Source organism: Hyla sarda, chromosome 10, assembly GCF_029499605.1.
Source record: "Hyla sarda isolate aHylSar1 chromosome 10, aHylSar1.hap1, whole genome shotgun sequence".
Lineage (NCBI taxonomy): Eukaryota > Metazoa > Chordata > Amphibia > Anura > Hylidae > Hyla > Hyla sarda.
Genome location: NC_079198.1, coordinates 85,426,223 through 85,440,498, shown reverse-complemented (window position 1 = coordinate 85,440,498; position 14,276 = coordinate 85,426,223). Strand labels below are relative to the sequence as shown.

At 44.1% G+C, this 14,276-nt stretch overlaps 1 protein-coding gene across 1 annotated transcript in view; it reads left to right on the top strand.

The window, feature by feature from the left end:
* LOC130293218 (5-hydroxytryptamine receptor 3A-like) overlaps positions 1 to 8,541 on the top strand; it is a 39,659-nt gene extending 31,118 nt beyond the window's left edge. Inside the window, exons 8-9 of the mRNA XM_056541721.1 lie at positions 7,975 to 8,206; positions 8,529 to 8,541. Of these exons, the coding sequence (XP_056397696.1) occupies positions 7,975 to 8,206; positions 8,529 to 8,541 (245 nt within the window). The remainder of the gene's footprint in view (positions 1 to 7,974; positions 8,207 to 8,528) is intronic.
* Positions 8,542 to 14,276: the final 5,735 nt, after the last annotated feature.

Below are 14,276 nucleotides of genomic sequence, written 5' to 3'. Positions count from 1 at the left end.
GACATACAAAAAGAGCGCAAGACAGTTCTGTCCTCCCCATCTCCTGTTTTACCTTCTCTTTCTCATCTCGGAAATATGGAGGCATATCGCAAGCAGTCCAAGCCTGCACTGGAGTTAATGTGCCAAGAAAAGGACATCCCTATTGCAGGAAAGAACAAGGAACAACTTATTGCTGACCTTGTGGAGTATGATGCCCATGCAGAAGAGCTGAGTGACATGAGACAAAGTCCTACAGCTGGAACTGCTGATATATAGACTGATATCTCCTGGGGAATACAACATTACTCCCCATCAGGACAGTACTCCACATGAGGCCTTGGACTCTTATATGCGGACTGCCTTACAACACCTTGGGAATGTGGATGCCAATATGAAACTCCAACTGCTTCTCCAGTACCAAACTGCAGAGAGAGGCACGAGCGGCTGAGAGAGAGGCACAGATACGAGCTGCAGAGAGAGAGGCGGCAGAGAGAGTGGCCCAGCGGAGGCATGGACTGGAGGTTCTGAGGCTGAGAGGGGATGCTTCATCCGCACGGAGTGATGTGCAGGATCAAGGAGACCACAAACCCCCCTCTGGATGTGTTCCTGAGGGGATTTGAAAAGGTTTGCCGGCAGTTCCATCTACCTAAGGAACAGTGGGGATGATATCTAACCCCACGGTTGTGAGGGAAAGCTCTAGATGTATTTGCTTCTCTTTCCTCTGAGAGTGACCAGGACTATGAGGCAATAAAATCTGCCCTGCTAAAAAGTAGACATGTGCAATTCGGTTCGGCACGAATGTCTAAATTAACGAATTTTATCGTTTTCGTGCATTCGGACCGATCCGAATGCTCGAAAACATATTTTGAACATTCCCGAATAGCCACGATAATACGAATAGTAAAGTAACGAATACATTCGTTATTTCCCGTCCATAATGCTGTAAATAACGAATGCATTCGTTATCTGTAAACGAACGTGAAGAATTCATTCTGATAACAAATATAATAGAAAGGATATAGATAGTTTGATTTTTCGGATACATTCGGTATCCGGGTACATTCGGTAAATCTTTTTATTCTTTTTTTGGACTTTAGCGATCCTAAAAAATTATGGAGATACCTTTTTTATAAAAATTTCGTAGGGTATCATAAAACAATCATAATAAAAAAGATACAGTGGTGATGGAAAAAATTGTATCTAATGAAATGTATCTTTTTTATTATGAAATGTTTATTCATTTTTAAACGGATCAATTTATGTGAGCGGGTAAAGCACTAAAAATGTAGCCGACAATAATGAAAATGTAGTGTGTGCTTGTTTTTCACTTTTTTTTTAAACATTTTTTAGGTAGTACTACTACTCCCAGCATGGAACACACTCTTCCATGATGGGAGTAGTAGTTACCTGTACTAATTGACAGATTGCAGGGGTCCCTTGCGATCATCTTGTATAATGTATAGATGCGGCGGCTGCTCTTCTATGGTCCCCTGCACTCACGTATATGTACACATATTCATATTTCCCACAGAGTTGTGATTGGCCAGATGGTTCCAGCCAATCACAGCTCTCTGTGAGAAATAGGAATATGTGTATATATACGGCCGTGCAGGGGACCATAGGAGAGCGGCCGCCGCATTCATACATTATACAGGAGGATCGCAGCGGCTGTCAGGAGTGATACCTGAAAAACCCAAAAACAGCTAGCGCTAACCCCCAATTATTACCCCGGTACCCACAGGGTAAAATGGCCAAAATGGCGCTCCTGGGCCTAGGCGGTAACAGGCTGGCGTTATTTAGGCTGGGGAGGGCCAGTAACAATGGTCCTCGCCCACCCTGGTAACGTCAGGCTGTTGCTGTTTGGTTGGTATCTGGCTGAGAATGAAAATACGGGGAACCCTATGCGTTTTTTTTTTACATTTTTTTATTTAAATAAAAAAAAAAATGCATAGGGTTCCCCGTATTTTCATTCTCAGCACAATACCAACCAAACAGCAACAGCCTGATGTTACCAGGGTGGGTGAGGACCATTGTTACTGGCCCTCCCCAGCCTAAATAACACCAGCCTGTTACCGCCTAGGTCCAGGAGCGCCATTTTTGACGCTCCGGGCCTGTTGGTACCGGCTCTTCCCGGCACCCCTGTGGTGGTGGGTACCGGGGTAATAATTGGGGGTTAGCGCTAGCTGTTTTTGGGGCTAGCACTAAGCCCTGGCCTAGTAATGGATTCAATAAGACAGCTTCCGCTACTAACCCTGAAAATTCAATAAAAATTTAAAAAAAACACAACACATTGGAAAAATTATTTTATTTAAAAAAACACTCCCCCACAGCCCTCGTTAACCATTTTATTAAAGGGAAAAAAAATAATCAGCCGTAATCCATCGAATCCGCAGTAATCCTCTGCATACACGGATCTGAAACGAGAAGAAAAAAAAACACAAAAAATTGGTTATGACATTTTTGGCGCTGTCCGCTGGGGAGAGCACCCATGATGCAATGTCTACCCAAACAGGGAGCCACCAATTGGTGCAAAACTACAACTCCCAGCATGCCCAGACAGCCTTTGGCTGTCTGGGCATGCTGGGAGTTGTAGTTTAGCAACAGCTGGAGTCTCCCTGTCTGGGTGGACACTGCCAGAAGGGTCTGTTCACATTATACAAAACGTACAATGTGAACAGAGCTTCAGATAAACTAGCCTTGTTCCCTTCTGTAGCTACGCCCCTAATGACGTCATCACTAGAGGGCGGAGCTACACGAACCCGGCCCGGGACTCGAGGGAAGTAAGCTGGACTTCGTCTTCTGTATACACTGTATACAGCTATCTATAGATAGCTGTATAAAGTGTATACCGCACAAAGGGTTAACCTACACTGTCCAGCAGTGTAAGTTAACTCTTCCCTTGCTGGGCTTGCGCATAGCGCACAGCTCAGCAAGGGGTTAAGTGAGCCAGCAATGTGTATACTGTATACACATTGCAAGCTCACTGTAAGTTCTTGCTGGGCAGTAGATATACGATATATACCTACGGCTCAGCGTCAGCTGTTCTCCTGGCTCTGTAACCCTGAGAACAGCTGATCCCGACATTCACATCAGGAGGATCGCAGGGGGTGTCAGGAGGAGTGACATCCCTGGGATCTGTCCCTTACTGCAGGTACTAATACTCCCAACATGGAGCACACTCTGCTCCATGCTGGGAGCTGTAGTACCTGCATTAATAGACATATGGCAGCGAGTGTAACTTCTGACACCCGCTGCGATCTGTCTATTAATGCAGGTACTACAGCTCCCAGCATGGAGCAGAGTGTACTCCATGTTGGGAGTGGTAGTACTTGTAGTAAAGGAAAGATCACTGAGGGTATCACTCCTGACAGCCGCTGCGATCCTCCAGTATAATGTATGAATGCGGCGGCCGCTCTCCTATGGTCCCCTGCACGGCCGTATATATACACATATTCCTATTTCTCACAGAGAGCTGTGATTGGCTGGAACCATCTGGCCAATCACAGCTCTGCGGGAAATATGAATATGTGTACATATACGTGAGTGCAGGGGACCATAGAAGAGCAGCCGGCGCATCTATACATTATACAAGATGATCGCAAGGGACCCCTGCAATCTGTCAATTAGTACAGGTAACTACTACTCCCATCATGGAAGAGTGTGTTCCATGCTGGGAGTAGTAGTACTACCTAAGAAATGTTTTAAAAAAAAGTGAAAAACAAGCACACACTACATTTTCATTATTGTCGGCTACATTTTTAGTGCTTTACCCGCTCACATAAATTGATCCCTGTTTAAAAATGAATAAACATTTCATAATAAAAAAGATACATTTCGTTAGATACAATTTTTTTCATCACCACTGTATCTTTTTTATTATGATTTTTTTATGATACCCTGCGAAATTTTAAGAAAAAAGGTATCTCCATTATTTATTAGGATCGCTAAAGTCCAAAAAAAGACTAAAGATTTACCGAATGTACCCGAATACCGAATGTATCCGAAAAAAACAACACGAATACCCGAATACCGAATGTATCCGAAAAATCTAAACCGAAAATATTGCCGAACCGAAATTTTTTTCCAAAACGAAACGAAATTAAACGAAAATTTTTCTAGTGCACAAGTCTACTAAAAAGTTTTAATCTGACTCCAGAGGCTTATCGGAAAAAGTTTCGGACTTTGCAACAAAGTGCCACAGAAAGCTGCACTGAACATGCAGGTCAGTTCAGGACTGCATTTAGGCAATGGACTGGGGGCCTACAAGTCACTACCTGGAGGACTTGATGGTCCTGGATCAGTTTCTCCAAACACGGAGCTTTGAAGCCAGAGAGTGGATTTTGGACCGCAAGCCCAAGACAGCCATGGAAGCAGCAGAACTAGGAGATGACTTTGCCAACAACCGGGCGCCAGCAGCAAAGCGTGGATCTGCACAAGCTGGAGCAAGTACCTGGAGGGGAGCCACACAACCAGAAAGCACCACCAGGTCAGTCGGGAAATTCTTGCCATCATTCCCAAAAGCAACAGGAGCCATATTGGGTCAGGGGGACACCCGCCGATGTTACAGATGCAACAATATTGGGCACCTGAGTGCCACTTGCCCCAACAAAAAGATTTCTCCACCAGTAGCTGGAGGACACACAGCCTTTCTTCTGGTGTCCGGAGCAGTGGAGAAAAGAGCGGATAACCTGCAGAGTGTAACTGTGGGTGACAGTGGGTTTGTGAGATTCTGGAGCCTCCTATACCTTGGTGTGGCCTGAAGTGGTGGATATAGAGAACATCATCCCTGGAAGAACCATGGCTTTAAAAGGAATTGGAGGTGTGCGGCCTGCTGTGCCCATGGCCCGTGTGTACCTGGATTGGGGTACAGGCAAGGGTTTACAGGAGGTGGGGGTCTCTGAGGACATCCCTGTTAATGTTCTGCTGGCGAATGATTTGGGTCGGATGCTCTGTCATCATGCTCCAGAGGACACTACCTGCACACCGGATGGGCTAGGAGAGAGCCCTGTTCATTCTGAGGTACTGTGCGAGACTTTGGGAGACACTGCGAGATGTGGTAACTGGGAGGGAATGCAGGGGATTGATAATTGTTTACCTGTGACTGAACCAGTAATGTTTTCCAAAAGTGAAATGGGGTGTATTGTAAAATGTGGTGACAATGCATTGCCAATGCCAAAACTTAGTGGAGATGGGCTAGGGGGAGGGGTCGGTGTGCCCCTGGTGACATTTAAGGATGAGGGACCAGAAGTGAGTGATATGTCCCAATCCTGTGAGTCTAAGGAGGAGGAGGGAAGGAGTGATAGCCCTGTATATGATGCCTGTAACATTGTTATGTCTGGAACTGAGGGAGAGGAAGGTGGAGATGCTAGTTCATCTGGGGGAAATGTGCTCCCTGATGCCCCAAGATGGGGGGAGGGAAATGAGCATTTCCGGGAAGCTCTGCGCAGTGACCCTTCCCTTGAAGGGCTGAGACAATGTGCTGAACATACAGGTGTTGACACAGATGGGCATCGGGTATATTGGGAAAATGATATCTTGCACTGGGAGTCCCTTTCCAAAGGCATGTTAGGGCCCCAGGAGAGAGAAAGGCAGTTAGTGGTTCCTAGGCAGTGCAGGAAAGAGCTGCTAAGGTTAACCCATGAGACCCCCCTGGCAGGACATTTGGGAGTGGCCTATGCGGTCATAGAGAAGGAATGTCTAGCTGTGGTCTGGGCTTTGCAAAAATTACAGCCATACCTGTACGGCAGGGATTTTACTGTCATAACTGATCACAACCCTCTACATTGGTTGGACAGAGTGTCCGGTAACAATGGCACCTTGAAACAAATGCTAAAAACATTTGTAGAATCGGAGGGCGACTGGGAGACTGGGAAAAGTATTTACCCCATCTGTTATTTGCTTACAGGGAGGTACCCCAAGAGCCTACAGGTTTCTCACCCTTTGAGTTATTATATGGTCACAAAGTGCGGGGACCCCGAGATTTAGTTAGGGAAGAATGGGAAGGGGGGCTACCTGCCCCTGAGACTTCTGTGGTGGAGTATGTTCTGAGATTCAGGGACAGGATGCAGGCACTGACTGGGCTGGTACAGGACAACCTCACAGCAGCACAGTCCAGGCAGAAGTACTGGTATGATCGCAATGCAAGGGACTGGGTCTATGAAGTGGGACAGAAGGTAATGGTTCTGAACCCCATCAGGCAGAATAAGTTGCAGGCTACCTGGGAGGGCCCCTTCCCCATTCTGCAGCGCCTAGAACCCACCACATATGTAGTTGCCCTTGATGAGAAAGGTCAGAGGCAGAGACAGTACCACATTAATATGGCATACTATGACCCTGAGAAGGTGGTACTCAGTGTATGCAGTGCACCAGAGGAAGGGCTGGGTAGTGATCCTCTACTAGACCTAGTGGAGGAAGCTAAGAGCCAGGGATCCCTTCAGGATGTGGAGATCAATCCACAGCTCTCAGATGAAAGGAGGAGGCAGCTTAATCAGGTACTAGGCCCCTTCAGTGCCATCTTTGCCTGGGAATGCAGGGCCTGTGGTGTCAAGAAAAGAAATAGATGGTTAAGGGAGACAGATCTATCAGCCTGGACAGGCAAGATCTTTCTGTCCCCATCTTAAGGAGGAGGTGTCAGGCCCAAGGCCTGATTATTAAAATCCTATATGTGTATTATAATTATAACTGTGTATAAACTAAGACATGGGTGAGGGGTCATTCAGACTGTGTTTTGTGTATTGCATTTTATTGGGGGTCTGGCTGTTTGTTTGTATCTCCTTTGAAGTCATGCACTCTGGTCTCATCATATAATCAAAGAGATAAGGGGTCAGGAAGAGAGAAGACCTCCTGGCGAGATCAGAGGGGAGGGGGGAATGGAGTCTCCCTCCCAAGAGAGCAGATATGATATTTAAACAATGCAACACTAAAAGTTGGGTGTTCAATGCTGTGCAACAAGCTAACAAGACCATCCTAAGAACAGCACTCTCATTCACTTATGGACTGCTATATCATCATGCTGTAAGAATTTCATCTTTTGTTTTCTGAACTTGCCTTGCTAAACTCTTTTATATATTTTTGTAACTGTATGTCATTTGTTTCTGTATTTTTATGTAGTCAGCACTGTGATACCTTTTATCAGATTAAATGTTTAATTAATCATCTCTGGTCTTTGATCTCTAAATATAGGAGCTCACCTTTCTGGAGGAGGCTCTGGTAAAACACGTTTATCTGAGGGTTAATTTGGTGACTTGCTGGGACTAGTAGTGGATACCCAGAGGTCTGGCGGCTTTAACCCTTGCACCATCACACTCTCTCTAGCGTCTTGGCTGGACCGATAGGGTGTGATCGTGACAGGCTTGCTCGCCATATTTATGACTGTTAAAATATCTGCTAGCTCAGAGCTAGCAAAGATTCCAGCATGGGCACATGGGCTCACCTCTACATAAATTCAGCGAGTCTGTGTGCTGGTGGAGGGGTCTGTGCACTGGCAGAGGCTTGATAATTACTTAGCTTAAAGTCTACAGGTGGATTGCAAGTAGTTAAAGGGATACTCCAGTGGAAAACTATTTTTTACAGATTTGTAAATTACTTTTATTTAAAAATCCAGTACTTTTTAGCAGCTATATGCTACAGAGGAAATTCTTTTCTTTTTAAATGTATTTTCTGTCTGACCACAGCTCTCTGCTGACACCTCTGTCCCTGTAAGGAACTGTCCAAAGCAAGAGAGGTTTGCTTTGGGGATTTTCTCCTGCTCTGGACAGTTCCTGACATGGACAGAGGTGTCAGCAGAGAGCACTGTGATTAGAAAGAAAATAACTGTACAGCTTCCTCTTGAGCATACAGCAGCTGATAAGTACTGGAAGAATTAAGATTTTTAGATAGAAGTAATTTACAAATCTGTTTAACTTTCTGGCACCAGTTGATATAACAAAGACAAAAAAATTTTTCCACCAGAGTACCCCTTTAAACAATATATATATATATTTTTTCTGTTTCCAGAGACACCCCCTAACTACAGTAGTGAGAAGGAAAGTGAATGCTATGTGCCGGCACAACTGAAGATGGTGTATGCAAAACACTTGGAAGTTCTAAATCATATTGCGGAGGAGATTTCTCGTATCCGAGTTCACCTGAAAACCGTTTATGAGCAGAATATCCAAAAAGACTGGCAACGTGTAGCTTATGTTTTGGACACATTGCTATTTCGCGTTTATCTTGCTATTCTAATCACGTATACTGTGTCCATTGTATGCCTTTGGTCTAGATAGTTACCTATTCTACACCAGCAAATATAGTAGTTACCAGGAGCGTTGCTAAGGTCCTAAAACATTTGAGGCACGTGCCTTCTGTGACACATTTTGCTTAATAAGGCTACATTTACATCTGATAAGGACACTAACTTCGATGTATATGTTATCATACAGACACAACAATGGTATGCTGATTTATACCACCTTACATCTGTGCTAAATTCATTGCATTCAAATGATTGAACATGGTCTACAAATGACTAAGCTTGGTATACTTCCTAAACTTATATTGTTTTTGTACAGGACGTTGAAATAATGCCTTAATTAAAGGGGTACTCCGAATGGGGGGCAGTAAAAAAAAAAAAACAATTCTCACTTACCTTTCTTGCTCCCATGCTTCCCACGGAATCACTAAACTCGGGTTACAGGTGTCCAGTGCTTCCAAGTTTGGTGATTTGATGTCACACGGACATTCATTCAATCAGTAGCAGTCCTGTGACATCATGGCACCCAAGACTGGAGGTACTGGACACCGGTAACTAGTTCCATGATTCCATGACAGAGTGGAAGGGAGGAAGAGAAGGAAGATAGGATTGTTCTTTTAATTGTCCTCTTCCTGAGCATATTTTACAAAGGGTTAATTCATTGGAATTCCCCATTTAAGTTTACTGCATAGAACGGTGCCACAACTGAGCTCAATGCAAAGATACTACATCAGGACCAGAACATCTATTTAGAAATATGCAATCCAACTGCAGGTTTAGGGAAACGTTCAATCTTGTTTAACCCTTTAAATCCATAGATATATGTTTCATAGCGTACCTGCCAGATTCAGAATCTGAATATTTGAGAATCCCCACCCCCAGTGGTTTTGGCTGACAGCCACACCTGTATACATGGGGACACATCTATGGCCATCATCAGCAGTGAGTGGGAAGGAAGAAGGAAAAAAAAAAAAGGGTAGCTCCCACCATCATGTTTTTTTTTCTGTCCCTGCCTATTGCCCTTCTATTCCTAACACCCTCCCTGCCTTTATTATTTTTTTTTTACTATTTTAAAAATGGCATTTAGTCTGCCTGGTAGTGTGCTCACTACCAGGCAGACTTCCCCAGCAGGCCCCACGTCACTGATGCCTGCTGGGGGGGCCAACTTCCGCCCTTAGTTCTCCTAACAGGGTGCCTCCAGCTGTTTCACCACTACAACTCCCAGCATGCCCTGCCATCTTTTGGCTGTAAGGGCATGCTGGGAGTTGTAGTGGTAAAACAAATGGAGGCACCCAGGACAGGAGCTTCATGGAGGAAGTGAACCGGGAGCCGATGCGGGAGGGACGGTGTGGTGGAGCCTCTTCCTGCTGCTCGGTGAGTACCAGCCAACCCCCCTCCCCCCCCCTCCCCCCGTACCTTGCAGCAGGGCCGTCGGCGAGTGCGGGGAGCCGATGCGCAGTCCTGGATGTTCCTGCGCCTGCCGGAATCAGTCGTAATTTTGCAGTGACGTCACTCCGCACTGCATTCGGCCACTAGGAGGACGACCCCAAGTGGCCGAATTTCAAATTGCTTTTAAAATGTTTTAAAAGCATTTTTTTTTATATAAAAGTATATTAGAGATATGTTGTAGTACTTAAGTACTACAACATATCAAAAATAATTTTTCATGACAGTCCCCATTTAAAGGAAATCTGCAGTGTAATGCAACTTATCCCCTATTTGTAGGATAGGAGATAAGTGTCTAATCGCTGGGGGTCCAAATGCTGACGATCTCCTGTAAGAGGCCAAGGTAGAGCATGATGCCATGGCCGACACGCCTCTATGTATCTCTATGGTAGAGGCGGAGATGCAGCTTTCGTGATTCCCCCCTCACCCATAGAGCCATGGAAAGGCCGGGTCCCTATACAGGAGGTCGTGGGGGGTCCCAGCTGCCAGCCCCCTGCAGACATGTTATCCCCTATCCTTCGGATAAAGGAGAACATATATAGGGGTGGAGTACTCCTTTAATCACTGTGGTTTGCTGTACTCTCTAACAGCTGTATGCTTCTTGTTTTAACAGTCCATTGTCCCTTAAAAGGTGCTTTCCCCATTAAAGAAAGTGATCGTATATCCCTAGAATATGCTAGAATTTTAAGATCGGTTGGTGGATGGTATAGGGGGGTTCAAGTTTTAATTAACGGAGAGATCTGCTTTATCCCCATGAATCCCCAGCCACAAATACAGTTCAAGCCACAGGTTCAATATGGTCACTCCTAACAGTGCAGGGGTACATACACGTTCACCATCACTACTTACAGAGCTGCACTTGTTCACCACTTAGATGGACAACCTTATGCAAATGCACCATTGCATACATGCAATTTGAAAGAAACAAAAACAGAGAGACCAATGCGCATCTAAGCGCAATTATCTTTTTAAGGACAAAAAAAAAAACTGTAAAATGTATAGGTAAAGGCTTGCTCACCTTCTGGTGTTGTGCTATGAGCACAACACCACAGATCGCTCATCTCCACACTTGGTGGTGTGTTGAGGAGTGCAGCCTGCACTGGTCCCGTATCCAGCTGGTGGAAGACGGTCTAGTAGAATCCATGGTATAGAAGATACAATCTCCTGGAAAAATGGTGCAGTCAGCGGCGCTCTCCTCTTATTAGGAACAGGCTATTGAAATAACGGGCAGGGTACGGACTTGTTAAAAAGAACAAACCATTTATTTGGCAAAAACATGCGAAGGAACAATGCGTTTCGTGAGGTGGGACCCCCTCTTCATCAGGTTCTCAGAACCTGACGAAGAGGGGCTCCCGCCCCTCGAAACGCGTTGTTCCTCCGCATGTTTTTGCCAAATAAATGGTTTGTTCTTTTTAACAAGTCCGTACCCTGCCCGTTATTTAAATAGTCTGTTTCTAATAAGAGGAGAGCACCGCTGACTGCACCATTTTTCCAGGAGATTGTATCTTCTATACTTTGGATTGCATACATAGACGCACTTATGCACACGATCATCACATAAAACATACAACACACTCCCTAGACAGCGATAACAAGCACATATACTGTGCATACAATCAGAGCATGACACTCCATTTTATAGCCATAACAAACTAAGGGATGTTTTACCACTGAGCTCAATAGACTTCCTAGCTGTCCCTGTGCCTGAGGTCAGAACTGATCAGATTTGGAGGAACTCTTAGGCTAGGTTCAGACTACGGAATTTCCGACAGAAATTCAGTCGTAAAATTTCCGTCAGAAATTCCGCTTGCTAAAATGTCTAGTGTAGTGAATGGGTTTCCGTTCACAAATTCACACTTCAAGATTTGTGAAGCGTAAAATCCGCTTTGAAAATCCGCTTAGAAATTTCCACATGAAGAAAGGTGGTGCTCTTTCTTCAGGCGGAAATCCGTGCGGAACACATTTCAGTCTATTGGAGACTGCAGTGTCCGCGCGGTCCTAGCGCCGACTGATTCAGCCGGCGCTGGCCGCACTCGGAATCTCCTGGCGGAAATTTTCTGCCTGGAGATTCCATAGTCTGAACCTAGCTTTAAAGGGGTACTCCACCCCTAGACATCTTATCCCCTATCCAAAGGATAGGGGATAAGATGTCTAATAGCGGGGGTCCCGCCGCTGGGGACCCCCGCAATATAGCATGCAGCACCCACCTGTATCTGCTTCCAGCAGCGATGGAGGTTCTGGCTCCTGACCACGGGAACGGAAGATCGTGACGTCACGACTCCGCCCCGTGTGACATCACGCCCCGCCCCCTCAATGCAAGTCTATGGGAGGGGGCGTGGCGGCTGTATGTATATGTATATGTATGTACATATGTAATATGTATGCTCCTGCTACTCCATTGGATGCCATGTTATGGCCGGGAGACCCCTCTGGCCGGCCACACGGCTCCCATACAAGAGTTAGTCCCCATTATAGAACTAGGCACAGCATGGCCATAAAAGATTCAATCCCCATTACAGAGCATGCTACAAGTGTCCCATAAAACTGTACTTTGGAAAACATTTAGAAACATGCTGTGTTGGCTGTAGTATAGGCTGCCCCACTACTGGACAATCCCTATAAAAGTTATTAAAATTTTAAACTTATATACATATAGTTGCAATATCAACAGATATTTTTATTATTTATTTGTATTCATTTTTAGATGCAGTGTGTTTCCCGTCCCATTCCTACTTTCCCACCTGCTTATAGACTAAGGATTTTTTTTTTAAATCATTTTCTCTATATTCCTGTAGTAGAAAAAAACAAAGGATATATATATATATATATATATATATATATATATATATATATATATATATATGTCAGTTACCTCATAATCTTTTTTCTCATTAATGTTTTAGTAGCTTGTATTTTCTAATTATTATTACCTTATAACATGCTAAAGAGCTTGTGGTAGGCTTCTGCAGAATATTTAAAGCTGTAATGTAAAACATGTAAAACACGGCCGTCACGCCCCCTCCCATAGACATGAATGGAGGGGGCGTGGCGTCACGTCACGTCCCCAGTATCCTTTGGATAGGGGATAAAATATTTTTTGCCCAGAATACCCCTTTAATTAATGTTGTTGCAATCTATTTAGAATTTCTTAGTTATATTTGTTTTGCTATGGGGTCCTTATGGTTATTTATTACACTCCTACATTATTACATGTCCATTGGGATATGTCTAAGGGCCCTGTTGCACAGAGCGATTATCGGCCATACAGGTCAATACAAGTCCACTAAACGGCTGATCATGTGATTTTGCCTTCCTGACAAAAGCATGCAGTCACCATGATAGACTGATAGAAGAAAACTAGGAGGGTAAGGCAAATAAAAAGTATAACATAGAGCTGAATGTAATATCATGTACCTTCTGTATCACAAGGTAAGAAAAAATGTACCAATGCATGAATGGACATAGGTACTAAAAGCTATAGGCAAAAATAAATGGTAAATACCAGTTTAGCTAGAATCAAGTCAAAATAAGAAACTACCTGCCATTCATAATGCCGAGGACCCAATGCACATGTATCACAACATGCGTTTCACTCATCATGGCTTCATCAGGGGGCATGCTTTTCTTATGCTTTATAATCTACTTTTTATGAATTGTTTGTTATTCAATACAATGTAATACATTTGTACATTTGTTGTTGGTGTCTTCTATTAAATGTATTGATTTATTCTGGCAACTATTGTGTTTCTAGTTTTTTTTTTTTGGAGTCATCACACCTCTCCATGTAAAAAGGATGTATGACCTGCAAATGGCAGCAATGGGTGCAGGAATGATCTAGAAATTGTTGCTCCTGGCATGGTAGTCTAGTTTTGTAATAGGCTCAGTAAACAAACTCCAACCTACATTGATGCTCATTTACAGCACATGTCAGGCCATGTAACAGGGCCTTGAGATCAGCTTTCTGCAATCTTATTAAAAAGGATAGATAATACTTTGTGATATTACAGAAAAGTCAACCAAATAATTCAAGTAAATCAGCTCTGCTACATCTGTACTGGTGTGAAATAAAGAAACTGAACACCACAGATCATGATACTGAGGGATACACTTGTTGTCAGTGGTAAAACTTCTAGGACAAACCTTAAAAGGGTTATCCAGGAATAGAAAAACAGAGCTAATTTCTTCATTCAATTTAAAAATTGCTCCCCGTCTGTCTCCAGGTTGGGTGTGGTATAACAACTTGGCTCCATTCACTTCAATGGAACTGAGCTGCAGAACTACACCCAACCAGGAGACAGACAGGGAGCAGTTTTTAAAAGAAATTAGATCTGTTTTTCTATTCCTGGATAACCCTTTTAAAGCCTCAGGCATTTCACAGAGGCAAGGGTCCGAACCAAAAAACACGAGCCTTTTAGCCTTGAAAGTGTGATATGTGTAGGGACAGGCACCAACATTTTGGGGGGCAGGGGCTCAAGTAATAAAAAGGGACACTTCTCATTATTGCAGAAATGTTTTTAAAATGTTATATATGTTAACGTAACACAATTTATGAGGTATGAGGCCTCTGGCCGTCATATCAGCTTCACCCCAAGAATGTCCCAATCAACTGGCATCAGTAATT